The 15177-nt window shown below is 38.2% G+C and overlaps 1 protein-coding gene across 2 annotated transcripts in view; it reads right to left on the bottom strand.

Annotated features, from left to right (window-relative positions):
• Positions 1 to 203: 203 nt before the first annotated feature.
• Positions 204 to 15177, bottom strand: part of LOC136839429 (OTU domain-containing protein 7A-like) — a 105575-nt gene continuing 90601 nt past the window's right edge. For both annotated transcript variants that reach the window (XM_067105474.1, XM_067105475.1), the window contains exons 10-11: positions 9708 to 9883; positions 204 to 1723 (exon numbers count right to left, since the gene is read on the bottom strand). In XM_067105474.1, the coding sequence (XP_066961575.1) occupies positions 479 to 1723; positions 9708 to 9883 (1421 nt within the window). In that variant the 3' untranslated portion in view covers positions 204 to 478. The remainder of the gene's footprint in view (positions 1724 to 9707; positions 9884 to 15177) is intronic.

The raw sequence follows: 15177 nt of genomic DNA, 5'->3' as shown, positions 1-15177 counted from the left end.
ATATATATATATATATATATATATATATATATATATATATATATATATATATATATATATATATATATATATATATATATATATATATATATATATATATATATATATATATATATATATATATATATATATATATATATATATATATATATATATATATATATATATATATATATATATATATATATATATATATATATACACACATACATACACACACACACATATATATTATAACAAATTTTCCTTTGCAAAATTCAAGGCACACTTATCCTTGACTCTTGGATATTTGTGATAAAATGACATAATAAAGATAAAGCATTCAAAATACCTCACTTTCTATGGCACTATGACTAGATCATCAAACTTAAAATTATAGATTCAACAAATTTACAAACATCAAAAATGTTAGAACTGATTAGGCAAATCAAAATAATATTAATAGCAGCCATAACATTTTTACAATGCTTGTTGAAATCTATAACTGGACAGATTTAATCTGTTGCACCATAACACTCTTTGGACTAATGCCTATCGATGCATGTTCTTGATAGCACTGTGAACAATATCCACCAGTATTAGAGCTACCATAAAATCGACAATCTCGTGTTAAACATGGCTGACTAGGACTCTCTGATCTAATATCAGCTCTTACACAAACTGACACATCATCAACAGCAACTGGAGTAAAAGTATCTGGAGTTTCATGAGCCATTGTTGTAGTAATAATTGTAGGGGAAGCTATAGCTGTGGCTGTAACAACCACAGAAGCCTGGCTTTCTACTACATCTGCCTCTGTGCGATGGCCATTACTTTGGACACCACAAAGTGATTTAGCATTATTGCAGTTAGGGATAGCTGTATTGTCACTATAAAAAGTTGAATTTGACAAATATATAGTACCATCTTTCTTAGTTGATAAGGGTTTTATGACAGGAATTTTATTGGCATCCAAAACTGAAGTTGCATCCAATTCTGCATAAAACTTTGACTTCCCTGCTCCATATTGCGCTCCATCTATTCTGTGTTGAGCTTTGGGGGAACCAAGATTGCTTGAAGTTTGTCTTTTATACTCCTGTTCTTCCTCTTTCTGCTTTGCATAGCAAGAGGAGCACATGTAAGAAGTGAGTGCAGTGCCATACATACTGCAACCTGGGTTAATACATTCAATTGGTCCTTCCATTTCAACTTGATGTTCTAACTGTTCTAGTTCAAGTTGTTTCATTTCCTCCTTTTGTCTCTTACGCATTTCTGCATCTTTCTCAAACCTTCGACGGGCTGTGTTAAGATAGTTACGCACCATTTCTTCCTGATATGCATGGCGCTTTTCAGTATGAATTAAGGCAGCTAATATGAAACTCTGATTAGTAGACATTTTTAACATATGATTGTTTTTGGATAAACTACAAGTTTTAACATACTCATCCTTCTTTTTAAAAGATCCTGCTCGACCAAGTTTAGAAAGTGTCCCAAAGTTCTTTTTAATTTTCTTTGACATGGTCTTACCTATGCTTCCAAACTGTTTGGCGACTGTCTGTAACTGTTTGGAAGCTTTACTCTTACTTGCAAAGATACCAGTAGTGCCATCTGGGTAGGGAGGCCCCTCATCAGAATCAAAGCTGGACTCTGAAGATTTCTTCTCAATTTCTGGGTGATAATTTTCTGGTGATTCTACATCCTCAACAGACTGGCAAGCTTCAAGATAACCAGGAGGAATAGGAACCTGGAAGATGTAAACTGTTACATATTTTATTGCTATATATAAGTATCTGCAAGATACAAGACAAAACAACAATAGTAAAGTTTACACACCTTTAAAATCATTATACCACTGCAAAGAACATGCAGAATTTAAATACTGCAAGTCCTTTTGAATCTAAAACAACACCATTAATGCTAGTCTATTACTGTTCCTAGATAATTTACCTAACACCACTGATTTGATATTCTTAGCTCTGGAGCGATGGTCTAAATGGTTTTTTTTTTATTACAAAATAACCTTAATACTTAAAAAGAATACAGCTCTGAAAAATTTGATGATTGGATACACTGAAATTTCTGAAGAACTGACAAAATTTCCTAAGGAATTTGCTTCCAAGATTTGATATTCATCATGGGCAGAAGTTTGGTCAGTTGTGTAAAACATGTTATTTGTTAGCATTGGAATGCATTCTGGGATTGGGTTATCGGGAGGTATTCATCAAATATACATGTGTCAAACAAATATGACCAATCCTATAAAGGGTTAAATATTACTTTAATATAGTCCTCATTTTGAAATGAAGACTGTCACAATCCAACAATGGATTTAATCTATTTATATTTGTTGCTTTTATATCCATCATTCCTCAAGTTTGTATTTATCAAAGAAGATAGGTTCAGAAAACATTAAATCACAGGCAAGAATATATATAAAGTACCAAATCTAGTTGAGGTAGTTTGAGCTTTGGCTATTTTCCAGTACCTATAATTTTAACATAATGTAAGTATTTGTTGAGATTACAAAAAAATTAAATAACAGGATGAAAATCAGTATACAAAGATTTCTGTTTACTTGAGGGTCTTTAGAACCTAACCCACATGTAAAAAGTGGGACTACAGTGTGTATATATAGATATATATATATATATATATATATATATATATATATATATATATATATATATATATATATATATATATATATATATATATATATATATATATATATATATATATATATATAAAAAGGGACTACAGTATATATATATATGTATATATATATATATATATATATATATATATATATATATATATATATATATATATATATATATACAGTCCCCGGTTATCGGTGATGATAAGCGAAAATCACCAATGACCAAAAATCAGCAATTTTCGGTGTCGATAGCTGGGTATCAGTGCCGATAACCAGAGATTGTCACCTCTGTTAAGCATGTACAAGCGCCGATAAGTGGAAATTGGCAATTTTCATCGCTAGACAAGTGCTGTAAAACCAGATCGCCAATAACCGGGTACTATATTTATACAGTTGATCCCTGCTATACCATGGTTCAGCATTTGTGGCTTCAGGTAATCATGGATTTTTCTGTGAAACGTATCTCCAAATATATCTCAGAAAATTCACTAATTCGTGGATTTTTTCGTTGAGCAATATTCACTAATTACTCTATTTTAATTTTACTTTTGTGACTAAATATACATTTTATAGGATAAAAAAATTATTTACAGTACAGTACAGTATTCACTAATTACTGTATTTTCATTTTATTTTCATAACTAAATGAATGATGATGAAATTATGACTGCACAGCAAAGCAGGGGAGCTACATTTTTGGGGGCACCTCGTCCCCTTCTTCAGGTGCTTCATCCACCAATAGTCCTTCTTCAGGGGTTTTGGGAGGCTTTGGGTGATAGGCAGCTGCTGTCACTGCCTCTTCATGCTGACGAGGAGGTAATAATAGGGCCCCAAAAATCCCATCAAGGCCATTTGAAAAGTCTATGGAGAATTCCATATTAGGATCCCATGCCTCAGCCATCTCCTGCAGCTCCCTGGCTACCCTCATACTTTGGGACAGACATTCCAAAGGCAGGCCCTCATCCTCCTTCTCGTCCCCATCACCATCCCCTGAACCTGCCATGTCTTCTTCCTCACTGGCAGACTTCATCAGCTCTTCCAAATCCTGGTCTGTCAGGGGGTCAGACTGGGCATCAATGAGGGTGCCGACTTCATCTCCACCAAGATTCTCCCCTCATCCTCTTCCTTCTCTATGTACCAGACAGTACTCTCATTCACGCCTTAATGGGCGGCTACTGCGGCGTAACTTTTCCCTTCCCTCAACATTTCGAGAAGTCCTATCTTCTCCTGGAGTGCCATGACCTTCCTCTGGCACTTAGGCTCTTTGCCAGAAGCCTTAGAAGGAGCAGGGCATTTAGGAGGCATCCTAAGGCATGATTCAAAAAGATATGCAAATTACAGTACACTGATATGCACCAATACAAAACATGCGAACAGTAGAGGCATATGCAGTGAACTGGGAAGCTGGGCAGAGATGTTGGGTCGTTTGTGCACTGTATACAGGACAGGGTACTGCACACAGCAACATTGATATTTTGCACATCATGTACATTTTATTGATATTTTGCTGTGTTGTAAAATGATTTTGAAATTATATTTAAGTGTTTTAGGATGATAGTAGAACATATCTAAAATAAGTGGGTAGTTTATAGAACAATGAGACTACCTCCAAACAAAATATTAGGTTTGTTTAAGTCTACTGGACCTGTCCCGTCGCTCTACATATTTTCATTTCACTGTTTTTTGTGACTAAATACATTTTTTATAATAAATAATTATTTACTAATCTTCAAATATTAATATTAATGTAAACACAGCAAAATATCAATAAAATATATTTTTTTATTAAAAAATGTTCACACCAAAACCACCCCTGGAAATTCCAAACACAAGGGTCACAAAAGGAAAATGCATCTTAGGAAGCTGAAATACCTAGGCACAACGTTACTTGACAAGCTATTGGCTGGCGTTTGCAAAGCAGCCAATCCAGGAGTACCATTCATTTTCCTTGGCACTGATTGGCTCTACCCTTGGTGCTGATTGGCTGTGTACCTGCAAGATTTTCTCTCATGGAGATGTACATAAGTACTGCAGACCCGCCATCTCTGCCACTTCAAAGCATATCCTTCCACTGTTACAATGTTTCACTGTGTATCTGTGTGCTTTCTGCATCTTTGTTCGCAATGTTAATCTGTGTAATCATGCCCTAAGATGCCTCCTAAAACCCTGCTCTTGCTTCTGGCAGAGCCTAAGCATCAGAAGAAGGTCATGATGTTTGATAAGGTAAGACTTCTGGATATGTTGAAGGAAGGGAAAAGTTACGCCACAGTAGCCCACCATTATGGCATGAATGAGAGTACCGTCCAGTACATCAAGAAGAAAGAGGCAGATAAGTAGGGCACTGAGTATTAGCTTCTATGGTAGTGTCAAGAAGGTTTCTACTGTGCCTGATAAGAGCATCGTGAGGATGGAGTTGGCCTTGGCATTTTGGATCATGGACTGCCGTAAGAAGAACATCCCCCTTGACACCAACATCATTTACAAGAAGGCACAAATCTACCAGCAGTTTTTGACTGTTGCGGAAGCCAGCGACGTACAGGAAGCAGACTTCTTAGGCTTCAATGAACCCACTGAAGAAGAAGAAGAAGAAGAGGAAGAGCCACTGTCAGCTCCTCAAGGTTTTCAGGCCAGCAAGGGGTGGTTCTACTGTTTTCAGAGGTGGTTTCCAACTAAAGAGTGTTTCTCTGCATGTGGAAGCCACATCGGCAGACACGAAATATCCCGAGACCTTCAAGAAATTCATCAGGGACAAGGCTACCATCCACAACAGGTGTCCAATACGGACAAGACTGGCTTGTTCTGGAAGAAGATGCCTTCATGGACATACCTCATGTAGGACAGGCCCAGAAGGATAAGGTTACCTTCAACATGTGTGACAATGCTGCTGGTTTCATGCTGAAACCAGGCCTCATTCACAAGGCAGCAACCCCAGGGCCCTCAGGAATAAGAACAAGCACTTGCTGCCTGTGCTTTGGATGCACAACCCTAAGGCCTGGATCACCAAAGTCCTTAAGTCAAACTGGTTCATTCAGATCTCCATCCCTCAAGTTAAGGAGTACCTCAATGACTTGTGCATAAAGTTCAAGGTGTTGTTGATTACGGATAATGCTGGTGGTGGTCACCCCCTGGATCTTTATTATGAGGGAGTCCAGCTCGAGTTCCTCCCTGCCAACACCACCTCTCTCCTCCAGCCTATGGAACAAAGCATGATCCATGCCTTCCAGGCACTCTACACCCAGAACTCCCTCGAGCACCTTGTGAAGGGAATGGACACTGACAATGAATTTATGCTGAAGAAGGATTGGCATACATTCACGACTGCCACATGTCTGATCATCATCAACCAATCACTGAAAGATAAGAAGGCGACCCTTAATGTGTGCTGTTAGAAGTTGTGGCCGAAGTGTGTTAACGATTATAAGGGCTTCTCTCTCCTGAAGAAATTCAACATTCAGCCATTGATAATGCAGTCCAATTGTCAAGGATGCTTGGTGGAGAAAGCTTCGGTGATATCACCAAGGATGAAGTCGACACCCTCACTGATGCCCACTCCGACCCCCTAACAGACCAGGATTTGGAAGAGTTGATGAAGTCTGCCAGCAAGGAAGGAGACATGCCAGGTTCAGGGGACAAACAGGAGGATGAGGACCTGCCTTTGAAACTTCTATCCTGACTTATGAGGATGGCCAAGGAGCTGCAAGAGTTGGCTTCAGCATGGGGTCCTTATAGAGAATGCTCCATAAAGTTCACAAATGTGCTTGCTGCATGCATGATGCCCTAAACTAACACCCTCATCAGCATGAAGCAGCAGCAACAGCAGCTGCCTATCACCATGTTTCTCGAGCTCATGAAGAAGGACCCTACAAAGTCTCCCGAAACCCTGAAGAAGTGCCTGAAAGCACCTGAAGAAGTGGAAGAGGCAACCCCAGAGATGTAACTCCTGTACTTTGCTGTGCAGTCATATCTTCATTGTCATTCATCAGACTGCACAGCTAATTCATCATCATCTTCAATCAACATGCATCACTGGTGAGTACCCATATGATTTACATAATCTTAAACTTCTCATTACAGGCAGTCCCCGGTTAACGGTGGGCTCGGTTAACAGCGATCTGGTTTTATGGCCCTTGTCTAGCGCCAAAAATCGGCAATTTATGGCACCGAAAATTGCTGATTTCCACTTATTAGCCCCAATAATTGGGTATTGGTGCTGATACATACCTAACAGAGGCGCGATAACTGAAAATCAGCGCACCCCCAAACATCACCAAAAAAGCGCCGAAATTGCCAATTTTCGGTTATCATCACACCCTCAGAAACGGAACCCCGCCGATAACCGGGGACTGCCTGTATTTTGTATATTTTTTCAATGGATATTTAAATATTTAGGTACAGTACTTAACCGTTCCCTGTACTTGACAATGTACCAATGTTACCCTATCTACTGTACTGCATATATTAAAAAACTGTAAGCCTTGAATACTGTATGAAAGAAAATGTGCTTGTCTGAATACAGGAGTAACCTGATTAGTTTTTGCCTTGGTAAGAGTGACAGTTGTGTGTTCAGACATACCTGTAAGCCATGTATTTTTAAGAATAATGTTGTAGGATGACTTTGCAATGATATTAAAGTGGTTTGAGATGATAGTTTAAGGTATATTTGATGTCTGATCTACTAAAATGGGCAGTTATAAGCATTTTTAGAGGGGGTCTCAAGTAATCACGGATTTCAGCTATTCGCGGGTGGTTGTGGTCCCTAATGCCCGCAGACACTGAGGGTCCACTGTACTGTACTGAAAATTTTAAAACAAAGAATTTCATGGCAACGACAATCCAAACTTTTCTAAATAGGTCTTCCAGACTTAGTGTATACAGGCATACCTTGTGCATGTAGGATGTTACAACGATAAATAAAATCAGGGCCATCAAACCTCAGGATTAAAAACTCAACCTTTGACTTGTTACTACTTACAAGAGTCTCAAATAAAAACATAAAATCCTAGTTACAGGTACAACTCTGGGGATCAAGAAAGTTCTAATCTCCAAATACTTAAGTGAGGAACAAATTCATTCCTTCTCTGCTGATGTCTCCTGAATTTCAGGTATTTTGGTTTTATTTTCTGTTCTATGACACTCATTTATTTAACACCTTTTCCCAAACTTGTCTCTCTCTGCATGCTGATTTCCCTTTCGAGCCTCCTTGGATTTATAGTCTACTGACTCCATCCATAAGGATTTTCAGTTGAAGATTTACAGAAAGAAAGAAAAAAAAAGGTGAATCAACCTTCCAGGTAGGAACTATATGGCAGGATAAAGAGCCCTCCTATCAACAAGGGCATTATACCAGCCCAGATCAACTATGAGAGAATTCTTGATAGTTGGTCTGTCTTATGGAGCCCCCATGGGACCAATAAGATGATAAGCAGCAGCTGCATTATAAAAAACAAGTTTTTATCTGGCTGTTCATCATATTCAATTACTGTATCTTACATGCCATTTAAACTGTGATTTGGTTTCACAACTACTTCAGCTTCATTTATTTTCTTCATTTCTTGATAAGCTAGACTGACCTTGAGTTGTTAATTCTACAACCACTTACAATCACCTTAGGGTCCAAATGACTTCATCAGTTAAACACTGTGGTTTTTAAGAAGAGTGGGCATACCATGGGACACTTTAAGGGAGTTTTGTCCAAGTTGTTCCCACAATCAGAAGTACTACACTTAGGGGATAAATGAGGCTGCCTCAGGGATATTATTCAAATATATATGCAATAACCCTTTCCCTAATAACCTCAGGGGTTTCAGTTCATCATGAAGAGACCCAGTAAAAATGGTAAAGCTTGATCCTGAAATTTTCCCCTTACTCTGACACATCAAGTCACTTGGTGATGAAGCTTGTCATCTTACCTTAACTGCATCCTAGTTTTATTTATCATTCAAGATATATTTGAGAATGTTAAAAGTTAGCAAAAAATGGCTCTAGCTTAATGGACATTTGTAGAAAAGCATAACAGAAAATGGAAACTGAAAATTATTTTACAGAGAGAAATGGCAACAATAAAGCCTGGGACTGACGGGATACTGCAAAAGCCCTTTAGCAATACCTACTGTGTGCTGCATGATGTAAACTGTAGGTACTACCCCATAGTTAGAATTAACCTGAAGATGGCCAACTACAGTTTAATCATCCTGATATTAAACTCATTACAGAACATACAAGTCACTCTTTACATCTGTTGCTATCATTTTCTTAGGAAGAAAATTAGGCTTACTCCATGGAAAACCAGCAAGTGTAGGGAAATGGTGGTATATGTGGCAAAATGACAGGAGAAAAGATTACTGAGCTTTGTAATTAAATGTACACTCAGTGGGTTATGCACACAGGAGGGACTTTCTCGACATAAAGCTGAGTGAACAATGCCAACCCATCAGTTACATGGTTTAATACCTATATACAAATGGGGAATATTTCAATGACATTCATGAGTAGCTACTTGACATGGGGGATGCCTAACTAATAACTAACAATATAAATGTAATTCATTTCAACTGATTACATGATAAGTGTCATCTGAGTAAAACACACAGAAGGAAAATTACGAGCATTAAAACTAATACTAGCAAGACACAGAGAAGGAATATTATGAACATTAAAACTAATACTAGCTAGCTGGTGAAAGTGGGATGTCATTCAACCACAATGAAAATGATAACAACAAACAGGAGAAAGTTGAAAAAGGTAAAGTGGAAGTGCAAAGAACATATATAAATAGTGACTACACCTAGCAAATAGACTAACCCACTCTCTAGGTGCATTTACAGTATATATGTTTTGTGCACTCCAACTTTACCTTTTTTTTTTATCTTCCACCTGTTTATTTATGGGATGCCCGTGTTGTTCCTTCCAAAGGGACTACAAACTACAAACTGCAGCTAGTATATAATTGTGTTTAAGATTTATGGTATTTGTTGTAAATTAATCCACAGTGACAACCAAATCTAACTTGCCTTCCACAGTATACTAACTGACAAGATGAAAATTATGTAAAAATATATAAAGTACAGACCTGAGAAATATCAAGATATTCATTCAGAAGTCCAATTTTATCATGATTAGTGATGGTGAGTTTCTGTATCACAGCAGGATTTTGGTCATCATGACCCCAAACAAAGTCTTCACCAGGATCAATAACAAACTGGATAGCCAACAATTCATGGTAACAGTCTGTCACAGGGATCACAGCTGAAAAAGATAATGCAATCATTAAAAAGTTATACTGTACATGTATCCTTATTATAAAAAATCTTCATATTAATTTACTTTTTTCCAATCTGTTTTTATCCAAACACTATTAATAATGTACAGTACAATACTACTGTGTCCATATTCACGTCCTGAATAATCCCATGTTCACTAGTTCTTCGTCTGTCAGATAACACAATATAACCAACATTGCATATACCATCTGGATCCTTAGGAATGTCCTAACTCACTGCCTCATTCTTTGGGAACCTGCCAGGTGTTAATACAAATTACTTTTATGTTTTTCAAATTTCATCTTTGTGTCATAAACGTTCTCTATATGAGCACAGTACTTGACTAACGGATCATCCTGAAAATGTAGCTCTTTTTCAGTATCTGCTCTATTCTAGCTTAAAACTGCAGTTTTGCAAATTTCACACTTTCTGCTTCAGTAGTGTTTCCAGAGACACGACTGGTTATCTAGTTAGCAATAAGCAGCAAGCTTTCATTTTCATTTGCCCTACCACTCTAATTTTCTTATTCATTGCAATACAGCAAAGAGTAAGAGCACAGTATGGTGTTTTGTTTTTTGCCTTATAGTATTTTTGGTAATTGAGTATACTTACCACATATCTACCCTGTATCATATGTTTTCTGAGCTTATATTCCTAGCATTAATGAAATGCTTTGTTATCTCTCAGTAGGCAGTTCATTCATTTTTGCATTTACTTGTAGATTTTTGTCTAAGTAGGCTGTTTAATACATTTTTGCACTAATGTAAATATTTCTGCCTTAATTTTCTTGTATATTTTAAAAATTAATATGTAAGTTATGTCTGTTACTATTCATTGTTAAACTTTATCTCAAATATTCATTTTTATCTATACACTGAGACTTATGATCAACCACTGAAACAATATCCTTATCATTTCTAACACCTTCCAAAAAAGTTGGATTCCAATAACACATTTTTTAAGATAATTAATGACCTTTCCATAAACCATTTTACTATTTTTCAGGTTTTTTTTCTTTTGTCCCATAAAGGAACCATACTAGTAATGAGATAAAATTAATTAAACCCCCTATGTACACCAAAGAAAAATGTTGAAAAATTGTGCATGCTCAACTTGTTAAACTTTGACAAATCACATGGCAGTTTTTTCCTTCTTCCAAACCAACACCCATCACACTGCCATTTGGTAGCCACGTCTAGGCAACTTCTTTGGAGGCCGGCAGTTGCCATGGGCTTCTTCAGTGTGGTGTACTGTAGTTGAAATGTGTTAAGTTTTGTGTAATAACAGATCTTCCAGCACATACTTCCCTAACAAGGTGATTTTGTATTTCCTTTTTGGCACATCTGCTATGTGCTGATGCATACATTCGCTTTGCCCCAGAGTATTTATCAAGGTTTTCCAGCAAAAGCACATCATCCATTTACACAGTCTCTTAATAAATACTTTTCATCTCCTTGCTGTTGCCATCTCAGTCAGCTGTGCTCACCAATCCCCACCTGTGAAACATGTTGGTCATGTTCGTGCCAGCTAACAGGGATGCTATTGTCTGTCTAGCATTTTTGCTGCCTAAAGAGGAAAATATTCAAGGAGGGGCTGTCAAGAAGCTCTACTGCTAATGTATCTGCCTCCTCTGCTTTGGAGCTTTCAATTTCCATATCACAAAGATTCATTTTTGTTGCTGGATACAGTGAGAGAGCACTGATCCTCTTATGATATTTTGGCTCAGTCTTTGCACCATGCCAAGATCTTTGACTACTTTTCCATCACTTTCACTAGTGCATACTGACTAGGAAGCTGCTCTGACAAACCTCCTGCCTATCATGCCTGTTCCTCACCTGCTTTGCCCCACATATGCCTTGCATGATGGCCGATCACTACTAGCTAGCCCACTCCATATTGGCATTGTTTGATGATCAGCCCATTATCAGCTATACATGCTCCACAGCTAATTTGTTTACTGACTGACCTGCCCACTTCTCCATCTTTGTACTCAGTTATGACTTCCCCAGCTTTCCCTGTCCACTGTCCAGCACATATGACACTGACCAGTAAGGACTAATTAGGACTTTGATTTCACCTGGGACTGAATGTTTTCAAACTAAGGCTGACGACAGATAGAACTCTCAATGACTCCCTCCTGGATGTGGCAGGAGATCCTCCGTTAATGCAAATTGTAGTCATCCCAATTAAGTGCCAGAGCATCCTTGGATAGGGCATTTGTAGTGGTAGACTACGCTGCTCCTCTTCAGGGTTTCTGCATGGAATGGGCCAGGTTATTTTTCATTAACAGGTTACAAATACTTCTCTTTCTGCTTATGTAGCAATGAAGGACAAAAATTTCATTCTGCAAGTTATTTGCCCAACAGGCTTCGAAAAATTAAAACTCAAAAGCAAAAAGAAATGCAGCCTAGCAATAAAGAACAACCCGCCCCTTCTAAGCAGAACCCTCTGAAGAGGAGCGCATAGTCTAATGTTACAAATACCCAATCCAGACATGACTAGCACTTACATTGGGATAACTACACCTTGCCTCTCTAAGAGGATCTCCTGCCATGCCACTTTAAACTGAAATCTTTAAGCAAAATGTAATTACGGGCAGTCACTGGTTTACGATGGTGGTTCCTTTCCTACCCCGCATCATAATGACAGTAGTTCTGTTCATACGCTGCATCGTAAGCCGAGACGTCATCGAATATAAGAAAACCTTATTTTTAATCCTTTGGGTGTCTTGAAAATGATGTAACCTGTATTTTTATTGAGGTTTTTATCAAAAAACCTCCAAATTTTATTATTCTGCCATTTTGGAGCCATATTTCCTCCACATCAGATCGGCATCATAACCCCAGAACATGCGTTGTAAACCATGAAATAATTTCTGAACAATATATTTGAAAAGCGTCATAAGCTCGGAACGTCATAAGCCAGACCTGTCGTAACCCACGGACTAACTATCTACCTTTCCCCCTCCATGTTTGTAACAAAATATATACTGTACTGTATAAATATACTTTGAGAAAAAATACCCCTTCTTTTTCTCTCTCCTAAATGACACATTTTGGTAGCTAGGTAGCCTACCTGCATTAACCCATAGCCTACTAGGTTTTCCACCATTAATGTATTTTTATACAGCAGCTTCTTTATCAGTTGTTACCATATTGTATTACCATACACAAGGTGTATGTGTGAACTATTACCCTAGGCTGGAGTTACACTTACAGTAACAATTTGCATAAGTCAAATAGGCTATTACTCTACAGCTGTATTTAAAATAAAGGTAATAGTAATGAAACTAATACTTTATGTACTGAATCCATTTATACTGTATTACCATGTTGTATAGCTATCGTAATATAAAAAACTGATCCTCTGCCATATGCATATAGGCAGGCTAGGCTAATGTTTATGTTCTCAAAATCAGCCGATTGTGGCCTACTACCGAAACAATTAAAAGAATAATTTTTTAGCTGCTAAAAAGAATGGATTATTACTTGAATTATCTTTTTATTTTTTACATAAAACAAATGTAAAATGGGTATACAGGCAGTCCCCGATTTTCTGTGGGCTCGGTTATCAGCGATCCGGTTTACGGTGCTTGTCTAGCGATGAAAATCGCCGATTTCTGCTTATTGCCACCGATAAGCGCCAAAAATCACCGATTTTCGGTTATCAGCGATTTTTGCTTATCGTCATGCTGTCGGAACGGAAACCCCGCCGATAACCGGGGACTACCTGAACAGAGGTAAACGAACATATGTTAAACTAAATTCCCTCAAAATTGCAAAATAACTGTTGCTCAGTTCTGTTGTTCATGTCCATCTTCAATGTTGTTTATACCAGTTCTTTGGTAAGTGGTGCTGAAGCAAGAGTAAGTAAAGTAGGCGCCAAAAGTCTTTTCACCCCTAGGCGATTTAGGCAAGTGCATACACACACGCCCCTTTGTTGACTTGTAAGGGAATGCAAAAATTAGTTTACATTACATTAAATGGTGTGTGAGCTTACCGTAGGTTTCTATTATTTGGTTACACCAAATTTGTTCTCCCTAGCTGCCTTAAGCCGCCGGGGAACACTTTCAATGAGTTCTGACAAATCATGGGTTCGAGACTGTTCCAAGCAGCGACGATGGCGGCCTTGAGTTCATTGATCGTGGAGCAGTCAACTTTCTGCAAACGTTGTTTAATGATCGACCACAGATTTTCAATGGGACTAAAATCAGGGGAATTAGGGGGCCAGTCACTTAAAAGCTCCACACCACAATCCTGCAACCAGTTCTTAATCAATAGCGTCGTGTGGCAGCGTGCGCCGTCTTGCTGAAGGATCGAAGCACCTGTCTTCTCAAAACCCCCCTTTAAATGCTCGTTAAGCACAACGTAATAAATGTGTTATGTTGGTTCAATCGTTCATTATTTTCAAACACGTAGTTCCCCAACTCCCTCATAACCCACAGAACCCCATACCATCAAACTTTTGGTGAACTTTTCGCAAGGGGGCGAATAAGTTTGTCACAGTATTTGTTGAGCGGGGACTTGCAATAAACTTTTAAGTCTTTCCGAGATGCTTCCCGAACAATGAAATGTGGATTCGTCAGTGAACAACACTCAGAAATTTTTCCAGTCATTAACATCCCATTTACCAACCTTATAAAAAAACAACTTTCATTTCTTAATATGGGCGTCAGTTAGCTTGCTCTTCTTATGAGCCACAACACTCTTGAATACCAACTTGCCCGACAAGTACGTCTGTACAGTAAGTACTTTACACTTTCCTAAAACTTTAGGATTTTCTTCCCTGAACTGACAAGCGCTGTATGTGGGATGAAGCTCTGCTTCCCTTTTCAGAAGCGAAATAGATCGTTCAGATAACAATGGGGGCCTCCCAGAATTCTTGGCAGGGAGAGGTACCTCCCTCCCTCCTGACGCCTTGTATCTTGCGACTATGTTCTGAACTGTTCTACGCTTCACATCCGTCTGCCAAACAATTTCAGCAGTATTTAAACCTAATTCAAAGCATTGAATGACCCTTACACGATCATCCCTAGAAGTATAACTACCCACCATTACGCATAAAGGCACAGGGGACGGCAACATGAGGGCAACACCGGGAAAAAAAAAAAGTCCTGACAGGAGTGCAAGCAGCAAAATACCACGGCTAATGAGGTACTAATCTGTTATTATTTGAATTTATTTCCTCAGTCAAGGATGCACTGGAAACAACGAAACATGCCAATTAGTCATTTTTGTCTCGGGAATTTTCCGTGGCTGGTATGGAGGATTCCTTTCCGCA

The sequence above is a fragment of the Macrobrachium rosenbergii genome, chromosome 6 (assembly GCF_040412425.1).
Source record: "Macrobrachium rosenbergii isolate ZJJX-2024 chromosome 6, ASM4041242v1, whole genome shotgun sequence".
In the NCBI taxonomy this organism is placed as follows: Eukaryota; Metazoa; Arthropoda; class Malacostraca; order Decapoda; family Palaemonidae; genus Macrobrachium; species Macrobrachium rosenbergii.
The sequence above is the reverse complement of the archived record's forward strand: the minus strand, read 5'-3'. Positions and strand labels throughout refer to the sequence as shown.